Below are 21,272 nucleotides of genomic sequence, written 5' to 3' on the forward strand. Positions count from 1 at the left end.
ATTTTACAAGGGAGATATTCAGTCTTTACTCATGTTTGAAAATCTTTTCCTCCATGCTCATGACTGTCAGAGACCAGTAAGTGTTCAGTCTAGGACATTGCTATCAATTTATAGTTGAAATAAAATGGTCTATAGTTTCTTAAATATAATAAGGTTCACGTGTTTTGACATGTTAAATGAAAATTGAAGTTGGAGTTGCCATTTATTACCTACAGTATTAAATAGCCCTGTTTCACATGCCAGATCTGGGTTGATTTTGAAGGGTTTGGCAAATGTAGTTACCAAGCAGGAAAAACTTGCTTACTAGATGATGATTAGGCTGAAGAACATAGGCACGGAATCAGTTTTCAACTCCAATTAATTGTTGAATTTTCAGGCAAAGATGGAGCACATAATAAAATAAATGGTCTCTTCTTCCTATGCTCCCCAGGAAGTTAGCTCTTTTCTCAAGGGGACTGTACAGGTGAGACATTTTCAAATAGATGATCCAATTGTTTTCTGTGTACTTGAGGCTGGGGAGCTGCACACACACACCCTTTCAAGCCCATGGTTTGGATCCTCAGCCCAGCACTCTGATCTCAAGGTTCCTTGGTCTGGAACTGCCTGAGACGCAGGGTGTTTCCCAGCCAGTACTTCTAGCCCAGGATGACTGGGTCAGCAATTATGCAAATTCCAGATCTGCAGAGTTTCTGGCAGCGCAAAGGAATTCAGCAATTGGAATACTTTTCTTTAAAAACCGCCTTCCTCGGGTTTAGAAAAAGTTGCTGTAATGGAATCTTGCAGCTACAGAGGAATTTCCCCTCCCTCAATAACATATGTTGTGCAGCCCAAGCAAGTGCTGTGAACTGCAGTGGCTGGTGAGTTTTTATAATGTACTGCAGTGGAACTAAATTGATATAGAACAACAAAGTACTGCACTGTGCCTTCTCTGCATAAGAATGTATGGTAGTCTCTGAGAAGATGTAATCTCAATAAAGTATTAAAGTGGATTCACAAGTAGTTATAGCAAAAGTTATGAAAGAGTCCACACTGGGTGTTTTCTTCTGCTTACAATAGTAGGCCAATATTGCAGATTATTATTATTATTATTATTATTATTATTTTTTTTTTTTTAATTATTATTTTATTCACATGTTAATTGTAGATTATCTTAGTGGTTGGGCTCTTACAAACAATGGTACTGGTTTATGGTGGTTATTAATTTGGTCAGAAAACCAAAGCAGTAAGATGTCTGTGGTACTCTATACCCCTTGTGGTAGTGGAGATAATACTTTTTGTACTAGCTGAAGTTACTGTAGTCATAAGCTTACAGTATTTAGAGTATTAATGAGTCTGCTGGACAGATGCTTGATGACCTCCACTAACATTCGATTAGTTGTGGCTTAATACACAGCTTGCTGTGATCTAAATGAATCAGATTTAACAAGTCCCCTGTGACACCATTAGAAACTGAAAACCAGCAAAGAAGCGAGGAACAGTGCTCTCAGAAGAGTTCCCATCAGCCTGCTGGTGACACTTGTGTGATTGAAGCAATTGGGGCACAACTTCCTGTCACTTCTGCACTGTTTACTGTAGAGAAAGGAAAGGTCAACAAAGTATTGCGGATAGAGAGAGAAACGCAGCCCTGTCAAAATGTGTTCATGTGCTAGGTGTGATTGTTGGCTAAGGATGCTGGGTACATTAAAGTGTTTGTGCAAGGTTATACAAGCTGTAGGATGGGCTAATTACTTTAAGGAGACGCCCTCCCCCAAGAAGAAAATCTGACGCCTTGATATTTAAAACGCCTATAAGAAAAATAAGCCAAAGTGCCATGGCTCTGATCAACGTAGAAAGTGTAGATGACTGTTTCATAACGGCAGGTGATTTCTAATGTAAGGAACCGTCACAATGACAAGTCTCAAGGCTAATTTGATGCAATTTTTTGTTGTATGTAGTATTTTTTTTAATAAGGAATGGGGTCATTCTGTTCAGAAATGGTGTGCCATACTTTTGTATTTAATGAAGATCGCCATGGAAGCAGACTGTAGCTAAGGCACTGCCTGTGCAGAGCTGATGAAGAGCATGAAAAATTTGCAGATGCAAGATAGACCTCTAGCTCCTGTATTCTGACTATTGATGCCAACGACAACAATGCATTAAATGAACCCCGATACAAAAAGAGTACAGTGCTATTGGAGTGTATGACTGAAGCTGATCTGAAAATGAAAGCAGTTTGTGAGCTTGTCTGGATTGAGTCTGCTCCGGCAGTGTACTCTGGTTGTCCAGATCGGTGTTGTAGGCAGCGGTGATCAGTGTCCTGCTGCTGTTGGCAAGCCAGCTCCTGGCTACATTACAGTGCAGTGCATCACTGCAGCTTTGCAAAACAACTAGTGCCATGGTGATCACTTTTTAATGATCTAAACCACAGCGGATCGAAGTACAGCCACTCTTTAACTCTGTGGTATATTAATCCAACTGGGATGAACGCACACAGTTCATTTATAGTTATGCGTATTAACATTTCTGTTTTTAATGAAAAAAAAAAATAATACAGTATAATGATGTTTGCAACAAATATTGAGTGGTGGCATTAGGATCCGTCAGTTTTAAAATAGAGCCTTCAGTGTTTTGTTGTGGTGCAGGCCAGCATGATGATTTTAAAGGATTGGACTTGATCACCATTTAGTAATCGTCATATGCCAGGTACTGCAGGAGACCTCTGAAAGCACACTGTAGTGTCTGATCTGAAACCTGCAATGCAGTATTAATTCACACTGATCAGGTAGTCAATGTCTTGTATTTTATCTCAGATTATCATACAGTATTCATATTTTTGAAATATGAATTGGTTCAGGCATGCCAGTCTCTATAATTGAGTACTTCACATGTAAGATTATTGATAGAAGTTGCTGAATATTCATGATCAGATTAGCCTTGGCCCTCTGGAATGCTATTTGTTGCGACATCCGAGAAACTGGATCTAAGTTGGGAAACTTAAAGGGCCCCTAGATGATGTTTAAACAATCAATTTCCTTCATTAGGTTTCGTAGCGCTGCTGTTAAAGGACTGATAACTAACAATTTCAAATATAGATATTTATTACTTTTTGTAGGCATTAGCAACATAATCACACGGTTATTTATTTCTTTGCTCAACAGGGATAGATGTTTCAAACAGGGTTGTGGTCAGTTCCTGTTTTTCAATTCCAATTCAAATTCTTTCGAAGGAATTGGAGTTTTAGAGACATTATTAATTGTTGTGATTGTTCAACACCGTTCACTTGAAGCCAATTTTAATTGCTTAACCTTGACTTCAATTTAAGTAATTTGTTGCCACTGTGAGAAGCTAATTTTAACAGAATACTGTGTTCTGTATAATCCACATTAAAGAAAGATTAACTAGAACCAAATTATTTTCATCACAATGAAAAGGATCAATGCTGCTCACACCACAAAAAAACAGATTCTGGTTATCACTCCTTGAGCCACCACCTCTCAGCACAGTAAAGGGACTACTGGTAAACCATGCCAAAAAACAGATGATATTTTCTAGTAGGCTGCATTGTGAAGGCAATAAGGTACCAGTGTGCATTAACTACAGTAATAAGTAAATACAGAATAACAACTTCAGAGCCAGTCCACAGACTCCGTTCATGGTAGAACCTGAAAATGACTGCTAGCAGCTCCTGTCTGTTACTGCACATGGCAGTCTCTATTTCTTTGTGCTTGGTAATGGTGAATAGTTTAAAAGCATATCGTTAAACGTGTGTATTGGTTTGTGTTTCTCTTTTTGTGTTTTTTGGTTTGTATGTTCATATAATTGTTCTGCGTTCTCTTTTGAATAAAGTTTCTGGATAAGATCCAGTAGAATGGAAATGGTTAATATGGGACTGAGACGAGCTGGTTTCATTTTCAGGAATTGTTCTCCTGCTTGCACAAGAAGTACACTAATGGGGATGTGGTCAAGAGCCCTTTGTTCATATGCTAAGTCTTTATATAGCTCTGTTTTCACCAACAAAAACGCCAGTAATAAAGACTTCATTCAAGACAAGTGTCTCGGATCTGTGAGGATATTTACATCTTTGTGCCTTTTCTCTTGTAAGGACAAGACATGCACATTACCCAGGCAGATGTTTTGAGATCACTTGACAGCATGCATAAAGCATTTAAACATTGGCTTCTTGTTCTGTTTCTTTTACCCATTTGAACAAACATTTATTCTCATGGGCACCATGGAAATGGTCTCTATTGAGATGAGACTTTGAAAAACTTGCTGCTACAGTATTTTAGTATAAGAAATGTACTGTGCTGCATTCCCCATTGCTGACAGGGCTTTCCTATAGATCTGTCTGCTTCCAGTCCTGAATTGGCCAGTTGTTTGAGTAAGCAGATTGCATTGTTCTGGGCTCCTCCCATATCCCACAGCACAAGTGGTATCCCCATCACTTTCCTTGGCTCTGCAGTTGGTCTGGAGGTGCACATTCTTTGGCTGTGTTTGGATTGCAGCCAGGCAGATACAGCTGGGATTCATGATGACCGTGGTTATACAAAACAGCTCGCCAATGTGTTGAGCCAGCATGCAAATGGACAATAACTGAGCTGACCCCAGCATTGCAGTTTATGATTCGCATGTGATTCATATACTTGTGCTGCACTGCATTGCAGTACATCTTAAATACATTTTTTCAAAGTCTGAATCGTTTGTACTAGCAGTGATTTATTCATGTAGGTTGTACTTTTTTGATTGTACATTTCGAGTTTGTGGTTTTTTTGTTGTTTTTTTAACTGTATAACATTACTTCATCGTAGCCAAAGCAGCTTGTCATTTAAACTCATTTTCTTCATTTGTTGCTACCCCTGTGAAATACTGCAGGTTCTGTTTGCAACATAGACTTTCTTGTCCCGTGACTTAAATGTTGGCAATTGGATCACATGCCTTTTGTGGTTAATGTGCCGTGGCATCTTTTTAGGGCAGGGGAGATATACTTGCAGCATACAATAGAAAGTGAAGGGGGTTCAGTCCTTTTCTGGCACCCTGTCTTTTTTTTATTGGTGCCTCTTTAGTAACATCTGAAAGTTGTTATATTTGTTGAAAAACAAGGATTAAATAAAAATGTAAAAATCCATGTTTGAGTTGTATAAATGCCCCCCCTCCCACACACACACCTGTCACCGCTTCTGACGCTCAGTAGTGCCCCTCCCACCCCGCACTTCTTCAATCACGCAGAGAACACAAAACTCTTAAGATATGAAACTGGACTGGTGGCATGTGGTATTTCATGTAGTTCAGGTAAAACCAGGCCTGCACAATTTTAAAAAGAAAAAAATAAATAAATAAAGGCACCCAGTCTCCCACACAGCTGTGTTCTTCTGTCAGATGTCACTCTGGAGGCATGGGCATGTGGTTTCGCAACAGTTTGCTTGATCTGTGCAATTATAATACCACAAAAGCATGTTTTTCTGGGCTGTTGCCCCTTGACACATTCTCAGTACCATTTAGGAGAACAAGGCATTGAAAAGTGCAGCACTGTGTTAAACTGCTAAAGTGTTGAAATATGGGGGTCGGTGCGTGCGTCTAGGTAAAACACTACTGACTCTTGCCATTTACTTTTAGATGGTGTTGATTCCCAGCAGCAAGACTGCGAAAGCGGATAATGGAAAACTCTGTGGTCTGTTTCCATGGAGAGACAGCCTTCAGGGGAAGGTCTGCACCAGACTGTTAGTTTAGAATCCGCACACAGTTGCCTCAGAATTTAATAATGAAGCCGTTAGCTTAGATCCAAAGGATGCTGCGGGCCGGTGCTTCCTCTCCCTTCTGTATCATTTATCCTGTGTTGTTATATTGATAAGGGCATGGAGCTGTTGCATCTTGGCCGTTTAAAGCTAAGAAGCAGCCTTACTTTTATGTGGATGCTGGTTTATTTCAAAGGAGTTGCAGTTTCTTCGAAACGTTTCTGCTGTAAATCTGAAAGCTTCATTGCTCAGAAAAAAAATCTCTTGGTTTGGATTGGTGATTACTATTATCTACGTTATTGCATTTGTCTAGTCTTTCTGTTGTAATCAGAGAGCTGTTTTCCCTTCCACAGCATGACTTTTTTAAATTGCTTTAAGTGCAATACTCTTTTAGCAAACCAGTCTAGCCTTTTCTCTTGTTCTGTGCCTAACATCCCTTGGGTACAATGTGTTCAGGTTTTCATGCTCAGGCAGCTAATAGCTCTTGTTTTATAAAAGAAAGCATTAAGGCAGTATTTTATTTTTCAATCAGTTAGAAAACCCAATGTCTCCAGAGATTTCTGCTATGCCACCTCACGTTATTAGCAGGCCCAACCTTTAGCAAGCCTCGCATCCAGAATCTAAATCCATCTTTGGGGTCTGGTACTAAAATGACCAAAAAAATGACAGTTTTCCTTAGTAGATTCCTCCTTAAAGGTCGGTGAACAAAAACCCATCTGCTTTTTTTCTTTCGATTTTGTTAAAGGCATCTCTTGCACGGAAGAAAGTTGGAAGCCCTGCCTGTGTAGAATAACTGAATAGAAGGACAGCCATGCTCATGCAAATGAAGTTACTGCTGCTTTCAGACTCGACTGGGGAGGTGGGGCATTGTTGTGCCAGTTTCAGACTTGTCAACAAAGGCACACCAAAGCCTTCATCATCATGAAATAGTCTGGTGATGGATGAAGCAGTCGTGCTGTTAGAATATTCATTGTTTTGGGGTGTCCTACTCTATAAGCCACCCTGTGTACCAAATATCCTTTCTGCTACAGCAACACATCAGAGTCTAGTTTGATCCTGGTTTGTTTTGCCCTCTTTCAATGCTAGACAAATACAGTGTATTACAATAGGGCTAAAGTACAAACCCCTTCAATGTGGTGCAGTTTGCTAAATGTATTTTCTGAAAAAGTAGATTACTAACACTAGTCTTCTACAAATGGCAAAAAAAGTGTGTGTGTGTGGTGTTTTTATTTTTTTTAAATGACCAAATGGTAATGATTTTCTTCTTGCACAGCACATTCTGCAGACAGACTTACAGATGCATGTGTGAGACAGGAATTCCATTAGTGTCCCAGGAGAACCCATTGGTTTTAAAGCAGTGTCTGCAGGGAGTGCAATCTTTTATATGTCCAAAAATTGTGAAAACGGTTATTTAGTCAGAGAAACGACAACCGTGAAAACGTGATGGATACAATTAGGCTGGATTGTTGCATTCAGGGGTTTGCAGCACGGTGGGGAATGCACAGTCCCACACTAAAGGGGGCGTTGTAATGTTAATCCATTCATCCAGCGGACCTGATTTCTATTTGATTTTCTTTTGTGCTCTTTTCAGTTCTGTTTTATTTATTTTAACAATGTGGTTATGGATGTTTGATTTTAGATTTATTATTTTTTTTATATAATTTTTATTTTTAAAGTTTTATTTCTTCCTCTCCATTTTAGTTGATGTGACTTTGTTTGAATTACAGCGTTTGATCCATTTTAAAGGTAAAAATCTGAGAGATTCAGTTCAATTTCACATTTGGTCGTTATTGCAAGGCTGTGCACTATTTTTGTGTATGTATGGACCTGCCAGGTAGTTTGGAGCTGAACACTGGTAATGACTGCTGATATTAATGTTATTATGAAGTGAATTGTGAAGCTTAAAACCAAGTTGTGATAACTTAACATCATTTATAAATGACTGTTTCAAAAAGATATCCAGCAAAGGAAACCAATGCAAAAGTGATATCTGAAATAAATAACACACAATCCTGTCCAGAAGTGTTTCTGTCCTTTACTTTGTAGGCAGTGTGGTGGCTTACTGGGATTATTTTACTGTAATGTTGTCCAAAATATACTTTTTGTTTTCTACTAATTCAAAATGAAAGAGTATTCAAATATTCGCTTTAGATTTTGAAAGATTATTTATACATCAAAAACCCAGGTTCATCCCAGCACCAATGCAAGTTTGTTTCCCTCTTCTGCAGAATGTATGAAAACATGTCCACCATGGTGTACACGAAGGAGGACAAGATGGAGAAGCTGTCCCAGGACGAGATCATCTCCAAGACGAAGCAGGTGATCCAGGGTCTGGACGCACTGAAGAATGAACACAACTCCATCCTGCAGAGCCTGCTGGAGACACTCAAGTGCCTGAAGAAGGATGAGGAGACCAACCTTGTGGAGGAGAAATCCAGCATGATCCGCAAGTCCCTGGAGATGCTGGAGCTGGGGCTCAGCGAGGCGCAGGTGAGGAGAGGGCAAGGTAACTCCCAAGGGCTCTGCGCCCTGGAATTGTTCTTGGAGGGTCATTTGATTACCTCATCATCTGTGTTCTCACCTGCTTTGTGTTCTTGTTTTATACATTCCCTCTTGACTGCAGTAACATCTGCATCCTTGGATTTGTTTTCAGTAAATATGTGCCTGCACAAGCAAGGATGCAGATGCAACTGCAGTAGCTGCAGAACTTGAAATAAATACAATTGTGAATTCCTGTAAAGGGATATTGAGCAGTCTGAATTCTTATAAAGGGATATTGAACTGGTATAAAATGACATGTTCATAGCACTTACTGGATGTACAGAATCCTTTCTAGCCTTTCACAAAAATTGCATGGTGCTCATTACCTGGATAAAACCTCAAGACTGATCTTGTTGCAACAGGGCAGCAAAAATAAAATGAAGAGTAAAACTGCTCAAGTCATAACTAGACTGAGAAATTGTTTTCCTTAGAATTATTAGGTCATCAGGGCTTGTCAGCAGTTGGTAAAGTAGGAGAGAGTTTATTTTATTGTATTTATTTTTTGTTATTTATTTGTTTAGTATCCTTTTTAAAAAAAATAAAATAAATAAAACATTTTTGCGTTCTCTTTTGGAGCCATAGCTAAATCAGCATTACGTTTTCTTAAATCCAAATTTGTATGCTTCCTTTTTTTTTCTGCCCCTAGCTCTTTTATTCAACACCAGAAAAAAAAGTGCATTTGGCTAATTATGACTCCTTGAGATCCAATCGGTTCCCTTCGGCTGCACTGTTGTTGAGTTGGAATTAAACAACAGCCCTTTAAATAAATAAATAAATAAATAAAATGTATTTAAACAAAAAAAACAACTTTTATGGTCCACTTTCTGGCTAATTGAGATTATTTTTGACATTTACAGACATTAGATTAATTAACTTGTTACACGCTGGCAAGTGATCTAAATGGTGGTGGATCATAAAAGGGCTCCACTAATGATAGTGGTAGTCTGCTGATTCTGTTTTACATCTATGGGGGGGGAACAAAAACACTTTTTCAATCATTGTTCTTGATCACATCTGTTTTTCTTTAAAAGCGTTCCTGTCTATTTAATACCAGACCCTTGTGTAACCCCCTCCCCTCCCCTCCTCTCCGGTTCCCTCACCCCAGGTGATGATGTCTCTTTCTGGCCACCTGAGTGCGGTGGAGTCGGAGAAGCAAAAGCTGCGTGCCCAGGTGCGGCGGCTGTGCCAGGAGAACCAGTGGCTGCGGGACGAGCTGGCCAACACCCAGCAGAAACTGCAGAAGAGCGAGCAGAGTGTTGCCCAGCTGGAGGAGGAGAAGAAGCACCTGGAGTTCATGAACCAGCTCAAGAAATACGACGAGGACATCTCTCCATCGGTAAAGGGCCAGCAGCGATCAGAGCACAAAATAAAAGGCAGATTAAAACAACATCATCATCTGTAGCGGTAATACGAAATGGGAGCCGTGTTTTTGTAAAAGAACTGTCATGGACTGTATCAGACTTTGACAGTACTGTAGTAGACCGATGGTGTTCATTTGATAGATAGACAGACAGGTGCATCACGAATTAGAATTATCCTTTCCCATTGGTTTTCATCCCTGACCCAATAACATTGTCCCCTGCAGGTGACCATTACATTTAAATGTAACATATGCTATAATAAAAAGTATTTAATATCAGACTAATGGCAAGGTTGCTAGAAACAGAATCCTAATGCACGGAAGAAGTTTGATCCTTAAAAGGTCTTGGGTTTAGCAAACATTTTCATGTCCATGGAGTGGACCAAACTAGTTTCATTACTGCTTTCATGTTCCATTATAACCCTATACCATGAATTCAGTGGATGTCTGCATATCCTTTTCAGTGTCATAATAATGATCGCTTTTAAATCTACTGGAGCAGTTTATCAGAGATGCTTGCAGAAATGCTGTTTTAACAAAGGAGTTGCTGACTAGGGGATAAAGTTGGCATTTTATGTAGATACATTATTTATTCTGTTATGTACTGACAGGGTGATCCTAAAAAAAAAAAAAAGCAGGAGGCAGGATTTTATATCTTTTAGAAGCGGTGCTGACCATGCATTCTCTCACAGGAGGACAAAGACTCGGATTCTTCCAAAGAACCGCTGGATGACCTTTTCCCCAATGACGAGGATGACCAAGGACAAGGAAGTAAATGCAGTTTTGTTTTTCTGGAATAAGGCTTAGTCTCTGCCAAGTTATGCTGAGTTCCCATTACTAGATTAATTATCAAGTAAACATATGGAGGTCTAAGCAAATTAAAATGGCACACTGCTGAAGAATTGTATTCCAAGTGTCATAAAATGACCCTTTATTGTCCAATGTAGCGTTGTAAAAAAAAAAACAAAAAAAAAAAACACAAAAACGCTTTCTTCCAATTAAGCCTGTTAAAGCAGACCCATCCATAATCATGGTGCATTTGTCTGCCCAACATTAACTACATTAAAGAAGGGACAGCTTTGTAAACTGGAGATAAATCAAAAAAATGTTATACAATGCATACCTTTTCTAATCGGCCATACATTACAGTTGCTATTAGTCTTCTTAATTTGCCCATATACAATTACACTCTGAGGGTTAGAGTAGATGACAGTTCAGTAGCATTGCAGTTAAGTTATTGCACAAAAAGAAATTCAAGCTCTGCCTTGCTGACTCTTTTTTAGTATTCTTGTAATTTATTATTCTGTTCGTATTCTCTGTTTGTAGTTCAGCAGCACAACAGCAGTGCAGCTACAGCATTGCAGCAGGGAGGCTATGAGATCCCTGCCAGATTGAGGACGCTGCACAACCTGGTCATTCAGTATGCGTCCCAGGGCAGGTATGAAGTAGCCGTGCCGCTGTGCAAACAGGCGCTCGAGGATCTGGAGAAAACATCCGGGCACGATCACCCCGACGTCGCCACCATGCTCAATATCCTCGCCCTGGTGTACAGGTCAGTGTTGGTTCACTAGATTAGATTAGCTCAAACGGATCTTCTTCATATGCTTGCCTTGTCTTGATCTACACATGTACATTTTTATTGTCTCGGTTTAAAAAAAAAAATAATAATAATGCAAATGAAATCACCATTTCAAATGACAATGGGATGTAATCAAGTGATATAAACGGGGTGGATTTTAATAATGCCACCGTTTTCATATTAACCAAATGGTTATTTTACTTTGTTGAACAATAATTATTTTTAGAGGTGTTGGATTTATCACAGTCCCCTTGTTTTACTGATTTAAACACTGGCTGTATTTAAATCTGCTACCTTTTAGTTCCGTGTGTGTGTAGATATAGATGTAGATATATATAAAACGTTGCATTTCTTCATTTAGGGATCAGAACAAATACAAAGAAGCTGCAAATTTGCTTAACGATGCCTTGTCTATACGAGAGAAGACATTAGGAAAAGACCATCCAGCGGTGAGTTCACCTCTCTAATTATACACTTTAGAGCATCATGTGTTTTATACTATTGTGAGGATCTGTTTACTGACCATCGTATTAAACCCAACAGGCATGCTTTCCAACAAGGAGTTTTCCCCTAGGTACACAAAGGTATGCAGGTTTAAAACTACAGAGCTTGAACCGTGATCAGAAAAAAAACACATGTGCTTCATTTAATCTAGAAAAATGAAGCTTGCTGCTCGTGTGATTCCGTTTTTATAATGTGAATTAATTTAATTTTGATCTGTTACGAATATGTTCTGCTGATATTCTAAGAACTAATTGAAACTGTTTCATTACTGAGTTATCTGTACTTTGATTACTTGATTTTTAATTGAGCCCTCTATGCTCATTTGGCTGTTTTCAGTTTTATAAATATGCATCCAAGGGATGATTAGCAACGTTCTTCAGTGTGCTTGAATGAATTATCTTGTGTCCTTTACAGGTGGCGGCTACTCTAAATAACCTTGCGGTGCTTTACGGGAAGAGAGGGAAGTACAAAGAAGCAGAGCCACTGTGCAAGAGGGCCTTGGAAATCAGAGAAAAGGTGAGTTTGTCAAGACGGGGGCAGCCATTGGTCAGATTGGTCAGGTATAGTTGCTGCCTTTGAGCACCAGTTACATTTATTTTATTGAAGGCAATGGTAAATTGGTTTGAGAAAGGTAAAACAAAAATAATGGCCCACTTCTGAATTCATGTTTGAAGCTGCATTAAGTAACGGCAGTAATTTTTCTAGCGAGGAATGCACCGGTATTGATTTTAAGTCTTGGCAGTGACTGTCTGCTATGTAAGTACTCAGGGTGTAAATGACACTTCCAAGTCATCTGCTAATTAGCAGGTAGCCTCCAATGGATACTGGTGTATATAAGGCAGCTGTGGAGAAAGCGCTTGGCAGGTCATCTGTGAGTTACTCAGCTGCAGTGCTTCAGGAAGAAATATGCACAGTTCTTAGAATAGCCAGCACAGATCCTTTTTTAGGTCTGGTTGTGATTATCAGCAATGTGATTGTAGAGAGGGATCAGGGCACCATTTGAAAATGGACAGCCACTGGCTTTTAAGGATCTGTAGGTTTAAATATATATTGAAGTGTGCATGTCCAAGAAATGTAGGCCTCAGCTAAGTGGCTAGCCATTTCTTTTAAGATTGACAAGTTGACACGTAGGTTAGTAAATTAAGAGGGCACTTCTAATTTCTACATCAGCCTCTGCTGTATATAAAAGCCAATTTATTCAATCAGAGATGAAAATTAGAAGAAAATACCATGGCAACAAAGTGCTTTGTTGGTCATTTTGAATTCCAAGTCTGATAATTAAAATTCCAACTCGTTCTACCAATTACAAGATTGTTAAAATTCATATATTTTTGTATTTAAGCATCTTTTTTGTGGCTGTTGAATGTATTTTGTAATTTGAAGGTGGTGTTTTATTCAGAATACAGTAATATAAAAATCTTAGTTATCAGTTAAAATGGCTTTTTTTTTTTTATTCCAATAACTTTTACAGCATATGACATATACATTATGGAGAATGTTTCATCACAAGGTTATAATCATTTAACTTTAGAGTTACAATTATTACTTGTTTTTTATTATTTTTTTGTTAGCTGTGAGTTCAGAACTTCTTTCTGCTCATCATATATTTGTTTCTGGTCTTTTGAATTATAGTTTGATAAAGATGTTGAAAATGTGAGCTTTAAAATTGAGCTGACAGTTTGCCAAAGCCCTTTGAAACGCTTGCTGTTATCATTTTTTTGCAGAAAGAGAAACCTTGCAGTTTAAAAAGCCCTGCAGCTGTGGCTTGGTAGGGTTAGTTTTCTCTGATTCTGAAAAAGGGTTACAGTTTCAGGATGTAATTGAGCAATACCCCCGTCCGTTCTTATAAAAACACACTCGACCATTATAAGTAACAGTTAATCTTGCTTTTAAAGACTCACGTTTCTGCAACATCGTGCTCTGAATTATTCAGGAATTTAGACAAGCCCCTTTCTTTTAATGTATTAATTGCATTTGGAGTTCATCCACATTATTTTGGACAAAGTAGTTTTAATGTAATGTTCTAGCAAGCATTTCCTACATAATTCACAGGGCCCTGTTCTGAAGTGAATTGCCCTCATTTATTGTGAAATGAATACAAATAAAATCACATTAGGAAACGAACAAGAAATCGTTATCTAGAGAACCAAGTAGCCAAATTGCGATGAGAGTAAGTTTACTGAGAGTACGGTATCAGAAAGGCTTGCTTATAGACCTATTATAGACCTAGGTCATGGGGATCTACTTTTTCATGATACTGCTGGCCCCATTTTATATTTACAGGGGTTGGGTTCTGTATTTTAAGGAGTGGTTTCCACACCCTGTTCCCCTAGTTTTGACATAAGGATTAGCTGTGAAATAAAATGCTGTTGCATTGGTTAGTCATAGCTGCCGTTGAAACTGGTCCAACAAGATCTGTTTGAGTGGAAAGGCTATATGCAAACCTTTTATAATAACTGTATTTTCTGTTTAGGTTCTAGGCAAAGACCATCCAGATGTTGCTAAGCAACTGAACAACTTGGCTTTGCTATGCCAGAACCAGGGCAAATACGAAGAAGTAGAGTATTACTACCAGCGTGCACTAGAAATCTATCAGACCAAGTTAGGACCTGATGACCCTAATGTGGCAAAAACAAAGAACAACTTGGTAAGTGATGCCAAGACCAGGCTGAAACTCCCGGGGCTTTAAATGTGTAGACTAATTAAGACGTTTTCTCGTACCCATGTTTTATTGTAAGTCCAATATCTGGATCCGAGCTGAGTATCTACCTGAAAAGGTTACTTTTTTTTGCCGACGGTGTCATTGCTTTGAGGACGACCTCACTGGATCACACGCACGCACGCACACGCGCACACACACACACACACACACACACACTGCTACACCCTTGGTGAAGTTTAATTAAAGTAATGCTAATCATATTGGATGACTAAGATCGGCACCACTGACACCTAATCCCTTTGCAAGATTCTGCAAACAGTGGCATAAAATAATCAAGATCCCAGACACGTTTAAATACTTTTAAACCAACCCCTACCCCTTCTGCTTTTTAATTATTGATAATGCATAATGATATTTCATCTTTTCCTTTTGCAGGCCTCGTGCTACCTCAAGCAAGGCAAATTTAAGCAGGCAGAAACTCTGTACAAAGAGATCCTCACAAGAGCTCACGAGAGGGAGTTTGGATCAGTAGATGGTAAGATGTTTTCTTAAACTGTCAGTAATTAGATTGTTCTATCTTGAAATGAAGCGCAGGCGCACTGCATCCTTGGCTGGGATCCAGCAGTCTCTGTAGGAAACAGCCTTGGAAGTGGAGTAAACCTGAGAAGTGCTTTTAATCTGCTGCAAGAACAGTGAAATATTGATCAGACACATTGCTGTTACAGTGTGGTTACAGGTCAGCTCAACTGCAGTTACAATACAGTCCATCCGATGCCAACTGCGTTCGGTTGTCTTTTACTTTGACACTTTTTCTCTGCAGTTAAATTTATTATGATTTTTTTTAATATTAAAGAAAGTTTGAAGAAATGTGCCTGTATATTAGTTACCGTAATTATATGAATGGTTTGAACTTTTGGCCTTTATCGACCTAAGCTGATCAACTTATTGTAAATGAAGTCAAAGAATGTACAACTAATTGATTATTATTATTAATATTATTATTATTATTATTATTTTCAGATGAAAATAAACCCATCTGGATGCATGCTGAAGAAAGAGAAGAATGTAAGGTAAGAAATATATTCTTTCTTAATGCAGGAATACAAAATATGGGTTACTCTACGCTAATGGGAGGAACTTGTGTGCTTGATTACAATATTATTTTTTTTATCAAAATTGATCCTTGTACATTTGTTCTCTTTAGGGCAAACAGAAGGATGGCTCAATGTTTGGGGAGTATGGCGGCTGGTATAAAGCTTGTAAGGTGGACAGGTCAGTCATGTATACAAATAGACGTTTACTTGTTTTTTGGGTTTTTTTTTTTAACCCTTTCAACAGCAAGTACCTTGACCGAAAGATAAATATAATTAGTTTAGTTTAACAGTCTTTTGGATCTGTATACAGTCCTGCAATGTTAAAGAAGTTTACAACCATGAATCCTACTTAAAGAACAAAGTATAATCTGTGAAATTTATTGTAATATCCCTTTTCTGTGTTCTCTTCTCTTTTTTTAATCCCTGCATCAGTCCCACTGTGACCACCACTCTGAAGAACCTGGGGGCACTTTACAGACGTCAAGGCAAGTTTGAGGCGGCTGAGACATTGGAGGAGGCAGCGATGAGATCTCGAAAGCAGGCAAGTCCTAGCAGGATGTGTCAGGACGGGTATTATTATATATTGCTTTCCCTCATTTTTCCACTCCTAGTTTTAATTAACCAGAAAAACATCAATGTTGCTAATCTGCGCATTCTGCAATTTTAATCCAAGTGACAGTGTGGTCAGTTCAAACAGTTTTCTGAAGGGCTGTGTTTTAAAAAAATCTCCAATTTACTAGTTTGTCCCATTGCCTAAAGCAAATGGTCCTCATTGCTGCACGGTTAATGTAAAAGGCTGTGTGTGATTATGCCTATATATTACAGTAACAGGTACATTTTACACCAGGTTAAATAGTAAATGTCATTTAGTAGTTATAGTAGTATAGATGCATGCAGTTAACAGCTCTGTGTGTGTCGGTGGTCTTCAGGGTCTTGATAATGCCCACAAACAGCGAGTGGCCGAAGTGTTAAACGACCCAGAGAGCATTGAGAAGAGGCGAAGCCGGGAGAGCCTCACCATGGACGTGGTAAAATACGAGAGCGGGCCTGACGGAGGGGAAGAAGTGAGTATGAGCGTGGAGTGGAATGGGGTAAGTACAGTACACAGTCCAGAACTTTACCTCTCCCCGTCTACAGCAGGGAGAAAAGATCCCTACCGTCTCCACTTAAACTGGGGTGTGCAGAAACGATATCCTCCTTAATCCATTCATATCCCACATCAGTGGATGAAGAGGGACTGGAGGTGGGGTTGATTTTGAATGATCTAACTGTACATGAATTATTTTGATGCACCTTACAAACCCCTTTTATAAACCAGAGTAAATATAGTAAGAAATACTATGCAACGGTACACCAAGAGCATGATACTATGCAGATTATGATATGTATCACGTTAAGAGGTAATGTAGTCATACCACATATAAATCCCATGTATTTATCATTGAAGAACCATTTGCAATTGTACTGCAATTGGCTATGTAGTGCTTTTGAACATGGTTCATGATACGCCCCGCTATTCCGATACAATTTATCGGAACCTGATGCATCATTACACCCCTAGAAAAGAGGTCCACATTGGAGCGTATTTACATCAGCGGTCCACAGATGGAGTGAATGGCGAGGATATTGTTTTGGGGTTTGTTGTTCCTGGGGGGATAGAAACTCATTTGACTTGTATTAAAACCTTAAAGGAATGTATTAATCTGTCAGTTCAAAGGGACTGTGTTAAATGGATGTACTACATTTATATTCATGAATAGAAAACGGTAAGGGAGATTGGCTTAGCTTGGGTTTATGACACAGTCCTTTTTATTATGCGTTTAGGAATATGTGACATGTGTTCTCTTCAAACCTAATGCTGATTGACTGTCCTGGTATAATGCAATGTGCCCTTTTAAAAGAACTCCAGTAAATCTTATGTCTTAACATACTAATTCATACTAACAAAATGTTACTATACAGATGAAGACAAAATTAATACATTCTTTTTTTGCTTGGTGTTGCAGTATTAAGTACTTGCGCGAAAAGGTATAGACATTTAATCCAGCAAATAGCATCATTAGTTGTAGTTTTATGACTCATAAACAACTCCTCTCTCCTACTAAATTCAGATGAGTACTGTTTAGTGTCAATGTAGTATAGTACAAAGAACTTAAGACTCTTTCATAACTCAATCTTTTAGCATAGTTTATATGCAGGAGAGATTGTTGCTGTTCAAATAGCAGTGGCATACTTTTTAAACATTAGAAATATTTTTATCTGCTTGTAGTTTTTTAGTAACTTGAAATGTAATACCAGTGCATACTCTAAGATGTATTTTGTGCATCAACTACAGCTGAACCCTTGTTAGTGTGCAGGAGAGCTCCATGCTGTTCAGTCACTCTGGCATACCGTAGAATAGTACTGCTCTCCCCAGCAACAGCCTTGACAACCAATCAGCATCTTTTAAAGACTCGTCTCTCAAACCTGATGATGTAATGAACAAGGCAGAAGCCGTCCTTGTGCATGCTATCTCTGTGTTGGAACTGTGTACTGTACACCTGAATATGTCTGTCTGTCTGTCTGTCTGTGCTTCCTTGAGCATGCATTGCTTTGTCCAAATGACGATGTTCCTTTCTCTGATTCAAATATTGAAAAAATAACAAACAGTATTTCACTGTGAAACTTCTGTTTTGCATGATGGCTGTTGCTTCATTAACCTACTGCATCATGTGGTTTAAAGTACCTATTTGTACTTTTTTTTTTTGGAGATCTTTTGTAGCCTATTTTAGTTACATATTTATGTGTTGTATTAATACATTTATTACTTGATCCTGAAATCATGGTCTAAAAACATTTTTGCAAAGTTAATGCAGTGTAGAAAGCAGTGGTTTGTTAACTGTTCCAGTAACTGGTATGTGTTGGTCCACATGCATTGGGAAGATAAACATTTAGAAACTAAGCTGATTGTAGAAAAGGCTTATTGGAATCAGGCATGCCCTTGAGATGTAAAACAGAAGAATTTGCAATTAGTGATCTTTTACTTGCAATGTGATACTAGCAAGATTTCAGATGCGCTAGGCATAGAGGTAGTATACATTTGCTTTGCATGCCTTTTTAGTTAAAGCTTAAAAGACGGAGCTTTGTTTTTTTAAGATATATGTAAGTGTTCTGTTTTGATGCTTTTAATTGAGTAAGGTGTATTTGACAAAATTGCAATATCCTGTGCTGTTTTTTCTTTGCTCGGTCAGACATTAAATTCGCCTTTTTAAATTGGGGGGGGGGGGGGGGGACGACAACTGCAACATACATTGAGGGAACACATACTTTAAACTTGTGACCTGAAATAATGTCTCATAAATGAGCACTAGCCTGAAAGTCACAGTCAATCACAGTCAATGGAAAAGAAAATGTTCAATAATAGAAACACGTTCGTTAAGATAACCCATACCACGTTGCTCTTTTAAATGCTGTTTATTACTTAGCAGGCATCCAAGGTGTCCTCTTCTCTATACACTGTGAAGACACTTACCTTACTATAGCCCAACTAGCGATGGTTCACCTGTGAAAATACTGTTTCTGTCAAATGAAATGGTTGAACGTGAGAAAACAGTTTCACTGTGTTCTCTTTTTCTCTCTCTCTCCCTCTCTTCTTGTTCCCGTCTGGCAGTCCTAGATGCCTTTTGTGATTCTTAAACTGTCCTCTGCATGAAGGGTGCACACCATCTTCAAGCTTTCACTTCTGTCGCCAGTTCTGCCTGCTGTGTCTTAAGCCATTCCTGCATTCTTCTGTGTTGACTGTTGCTCTGCCATAATTATAACTAACTATTAAAAACAGCATTTCCTTTCACTGACCACATGTAGCTGTACCAGGCATTGTGTGGTCCTGCAATCTACCGATTTCACAACTAGTTGTCGCAATAGATTACTGTGTAATATAAGTAAAGGATTCGTAATCTTACTAGTTATTTGGTGTGGTAACAAGTTAACTAATAAAACAGAGATATAAATGGCATGATCGTAAACCTGTACAGATAAGCTGTTTGACTAGGGATATGTGCTGTTGGTGTTTGATTCTGTAAATTGTCAAACAAGTTTTAAATATGTGTGATTACAGTTATTTCACAATACTCACTACAGTTCCAAAATAAAAATAATTATAAAAAAAACTGCCTTGTGAAATATCCTCTTCTCCTACTAATCTCTTAAATGTCTTGTGATTTGTGTATTTGTGTCTTTTTCTTAACTTCTAATAAAACTCACTCTTAACTGACCTGTGCTTGTGTCTGTGGTCTGCTTTTGTGATCTTATTTCCTTCGTGTTCTGCTTACAGTAAATCTTTGTGCTTCAATAAAGATTTACCAGCTCTTGTTGACTGCTCCCTTACATGTATCAAGCAGTTATAGTTCAAAAAGTTACTTACTCATATAAACAAACACACATGTGGGTTTTTCAGCCTTCATTTTAGAACCTAGCTTGATGATCTCCCCTGCCCATTGTTTATACAGTACTTTTCTTTCCATGTATCACTGTAGAGGCGGAGGCTAATATCTTTGAAATCCGTTCTTTTAAGATCATGCCACTTCAGCAATACAACTGAACTGAAGTTTTTTCAGTCTGTGCCATGTTGATGATATGCCAATGAATTTAAGTAGGTGAGGCCTGCAAAATGCCTGCTTCAGAATTTTTAAAACTGTTGTTCGTTTCTGTTGATCAAATAGAATATGGAGCCCAATGTTCATTAGGGGGCAGCATGCATCGCCAATGCATTGTAAGAACTTGGTAATTACCAATGCCTCTTGGTCATGCAGGAGAGCTGGTGTGTAATTCTATAGAGATAGCATTGAGCAATATCCTGTTAGCTGATGTAATTACATAGTTAAACAGTGGAACAGGCCACTTACATGCAATTACAAACCAGTAGTTACCCTGAAAGAACAGGAGGCATTGGAATTTGCATTATGTTATGAAATGGTTGTGTGCCCCATAATCTAATTTGCTACCACATTATATCCTAAGAGATTAAGATGCGCATTTTTACAGGTCCGAGCACTACAATGATTTTTAAAAATGAATCCTAAGTGAAAAACTAAATCATAGTTGCTTATTTGGTTTTTGCAGCCCCACATATAAAGACAGCACTTTTGTTTTCTAAATAACCCGAAACCCCAGTAGAGAACTGAAAGTATGTACAGAATGATCCTGAAGATTTACAACACCAGTTTACCTTGAACTTGGCAGTTATATATCTTGTTGGTGGCGTGCATTCACAAGGATGGCCAGTTAATCTCGTCGGTCTCACTACACCAAGGGCACTTTGGAAACGCATCCGATCTCCCCCAAGGGTAAAGCTGAAAGGGGCAAATCTTCATCTGCTTTTCAAGGTTGCTTTTTTCTAAAATGCTTTGCTACAAGTTTTTAGTATTAACATTTCAAATATCTTTGCTACTGCTAAAGTCCAGGGCACCCCTGTGAAAAGTGGATCTTGGAGAGAATGTGTGTTGAAGAGACCCAGTTAATGTAGTGGTGTATTTACCCATCTTCAATCTCTCTGCAGGACGGCACAGGATCCCTGAAACGCAGCGGCTCCTTCAGCAAACTGCGCGCCTCGATTAGACGCAGCAGTGAAAAACTGGTTAGAAAGCTGAAAGGAGGAGGTTCACGGGACAGTGAGCCAAAGAACCCGGGGTAATTATCCGTTTCCTAGCTGTGCTGGTGCTGTATGTCAGCTTGCATTCCCTTGGTGGTTTGTTCTTATGGTCGTTGACGACGGCTACTGCAAATCACTGCTATAGCTTTGAAGAAACCCAGTTTAGCTTTTGAACTGGCCAAGTGGTACCTG

The 21,272-nt window shown here is 38.7% G+C and overlaps 1 protein-coding gene across 7 annotated transcripts in view; it reads left to right on the forward strand.

The window, feature by feature from the left end:
- Positions 1 to 21,272, forward strand: part of LOC117417066 (kinesin light chain 1) — a 36,307-nt gene that overhangs the window by 2,948 nt on the left and 12,087 nt on the right. For 2 of the 7 annotated variants that reach the window (XM_034028771.3, XM_034028790.3), the window contains exons 2-14: positions 7,940 to 8,201; positions 9,358 to 9,588; positions 10,305 to 10,383; positions 10,939 to 11,164; positions 11,553 to 11,640; positions 12,110 to 12,211; positions 14,169 to 14,342; positions 14,793 to 14,892; positions 15,378 to 15,427; positions 15,562 to 15,629; positions 15,884 to 15,992; positions 16,381 to 16,542; positions 20,988 to 21,118. In XM_034028771.3, the coding sequence (XP_033884662.2) occupies positions 7,941 to 8,201; positions 9,358 to 9,588; positions 10,305 to 10,383; positions 10,939 to 11,164; positions 11,553 to 11,640; positions 12,110 to 12,211; positions 14,169 to 14,342; positions 14,793 to 14,892; positions 15,378 to 15,427; positions 15,562 to 15,629; positions 15,884 to 15,992; positions 16,381 to 16,542; positions 20,988 to 21,118 (1,781 nt within the window). In that variant the 5' untranslated portion in view covers position 7,940. Of the gene's footprint in view, positions 1 to 7,412; positions 7,458 to 7,939; positions 8,202 to 9,357; positions 9,589 to 10,304; positions 10,384 to 10,938; positions 11,165 to 11,552; positions 11,641 to 12,109; positions 12,212 to 14,168; positions 14,343 to 14,792; positions 14,893 to 15,377; positions 15,428 to 15,561; positions 15,630 to 15,883; positions 15,993 to 16,380; positions 16,543 to 19,100; positions 19,704 to 20,987; positions 21,119 to 21,272 lie in introns of those variants that run through there. The other 5 variants (XM_034028781.3, XM_058991921.1, XM_058991920.1 and 2 more) reach the window with 4 other exon arrangements.

The sequence above is a fragment of the Acipenser ruthenus genome, chromosome 18 (genome assembly GCF_902713425.1).
Source record: "Acipenser ruthenus chromosome 18, fAciRut3.2 maternal haplotype, whole genome shotgun sequence".
NCBI lineage: Eukaryota > Metazoa > Chordata > Actinopteri > Acipenseriformes > Acipenseridae > Acipenser > Acipenser ruthenus.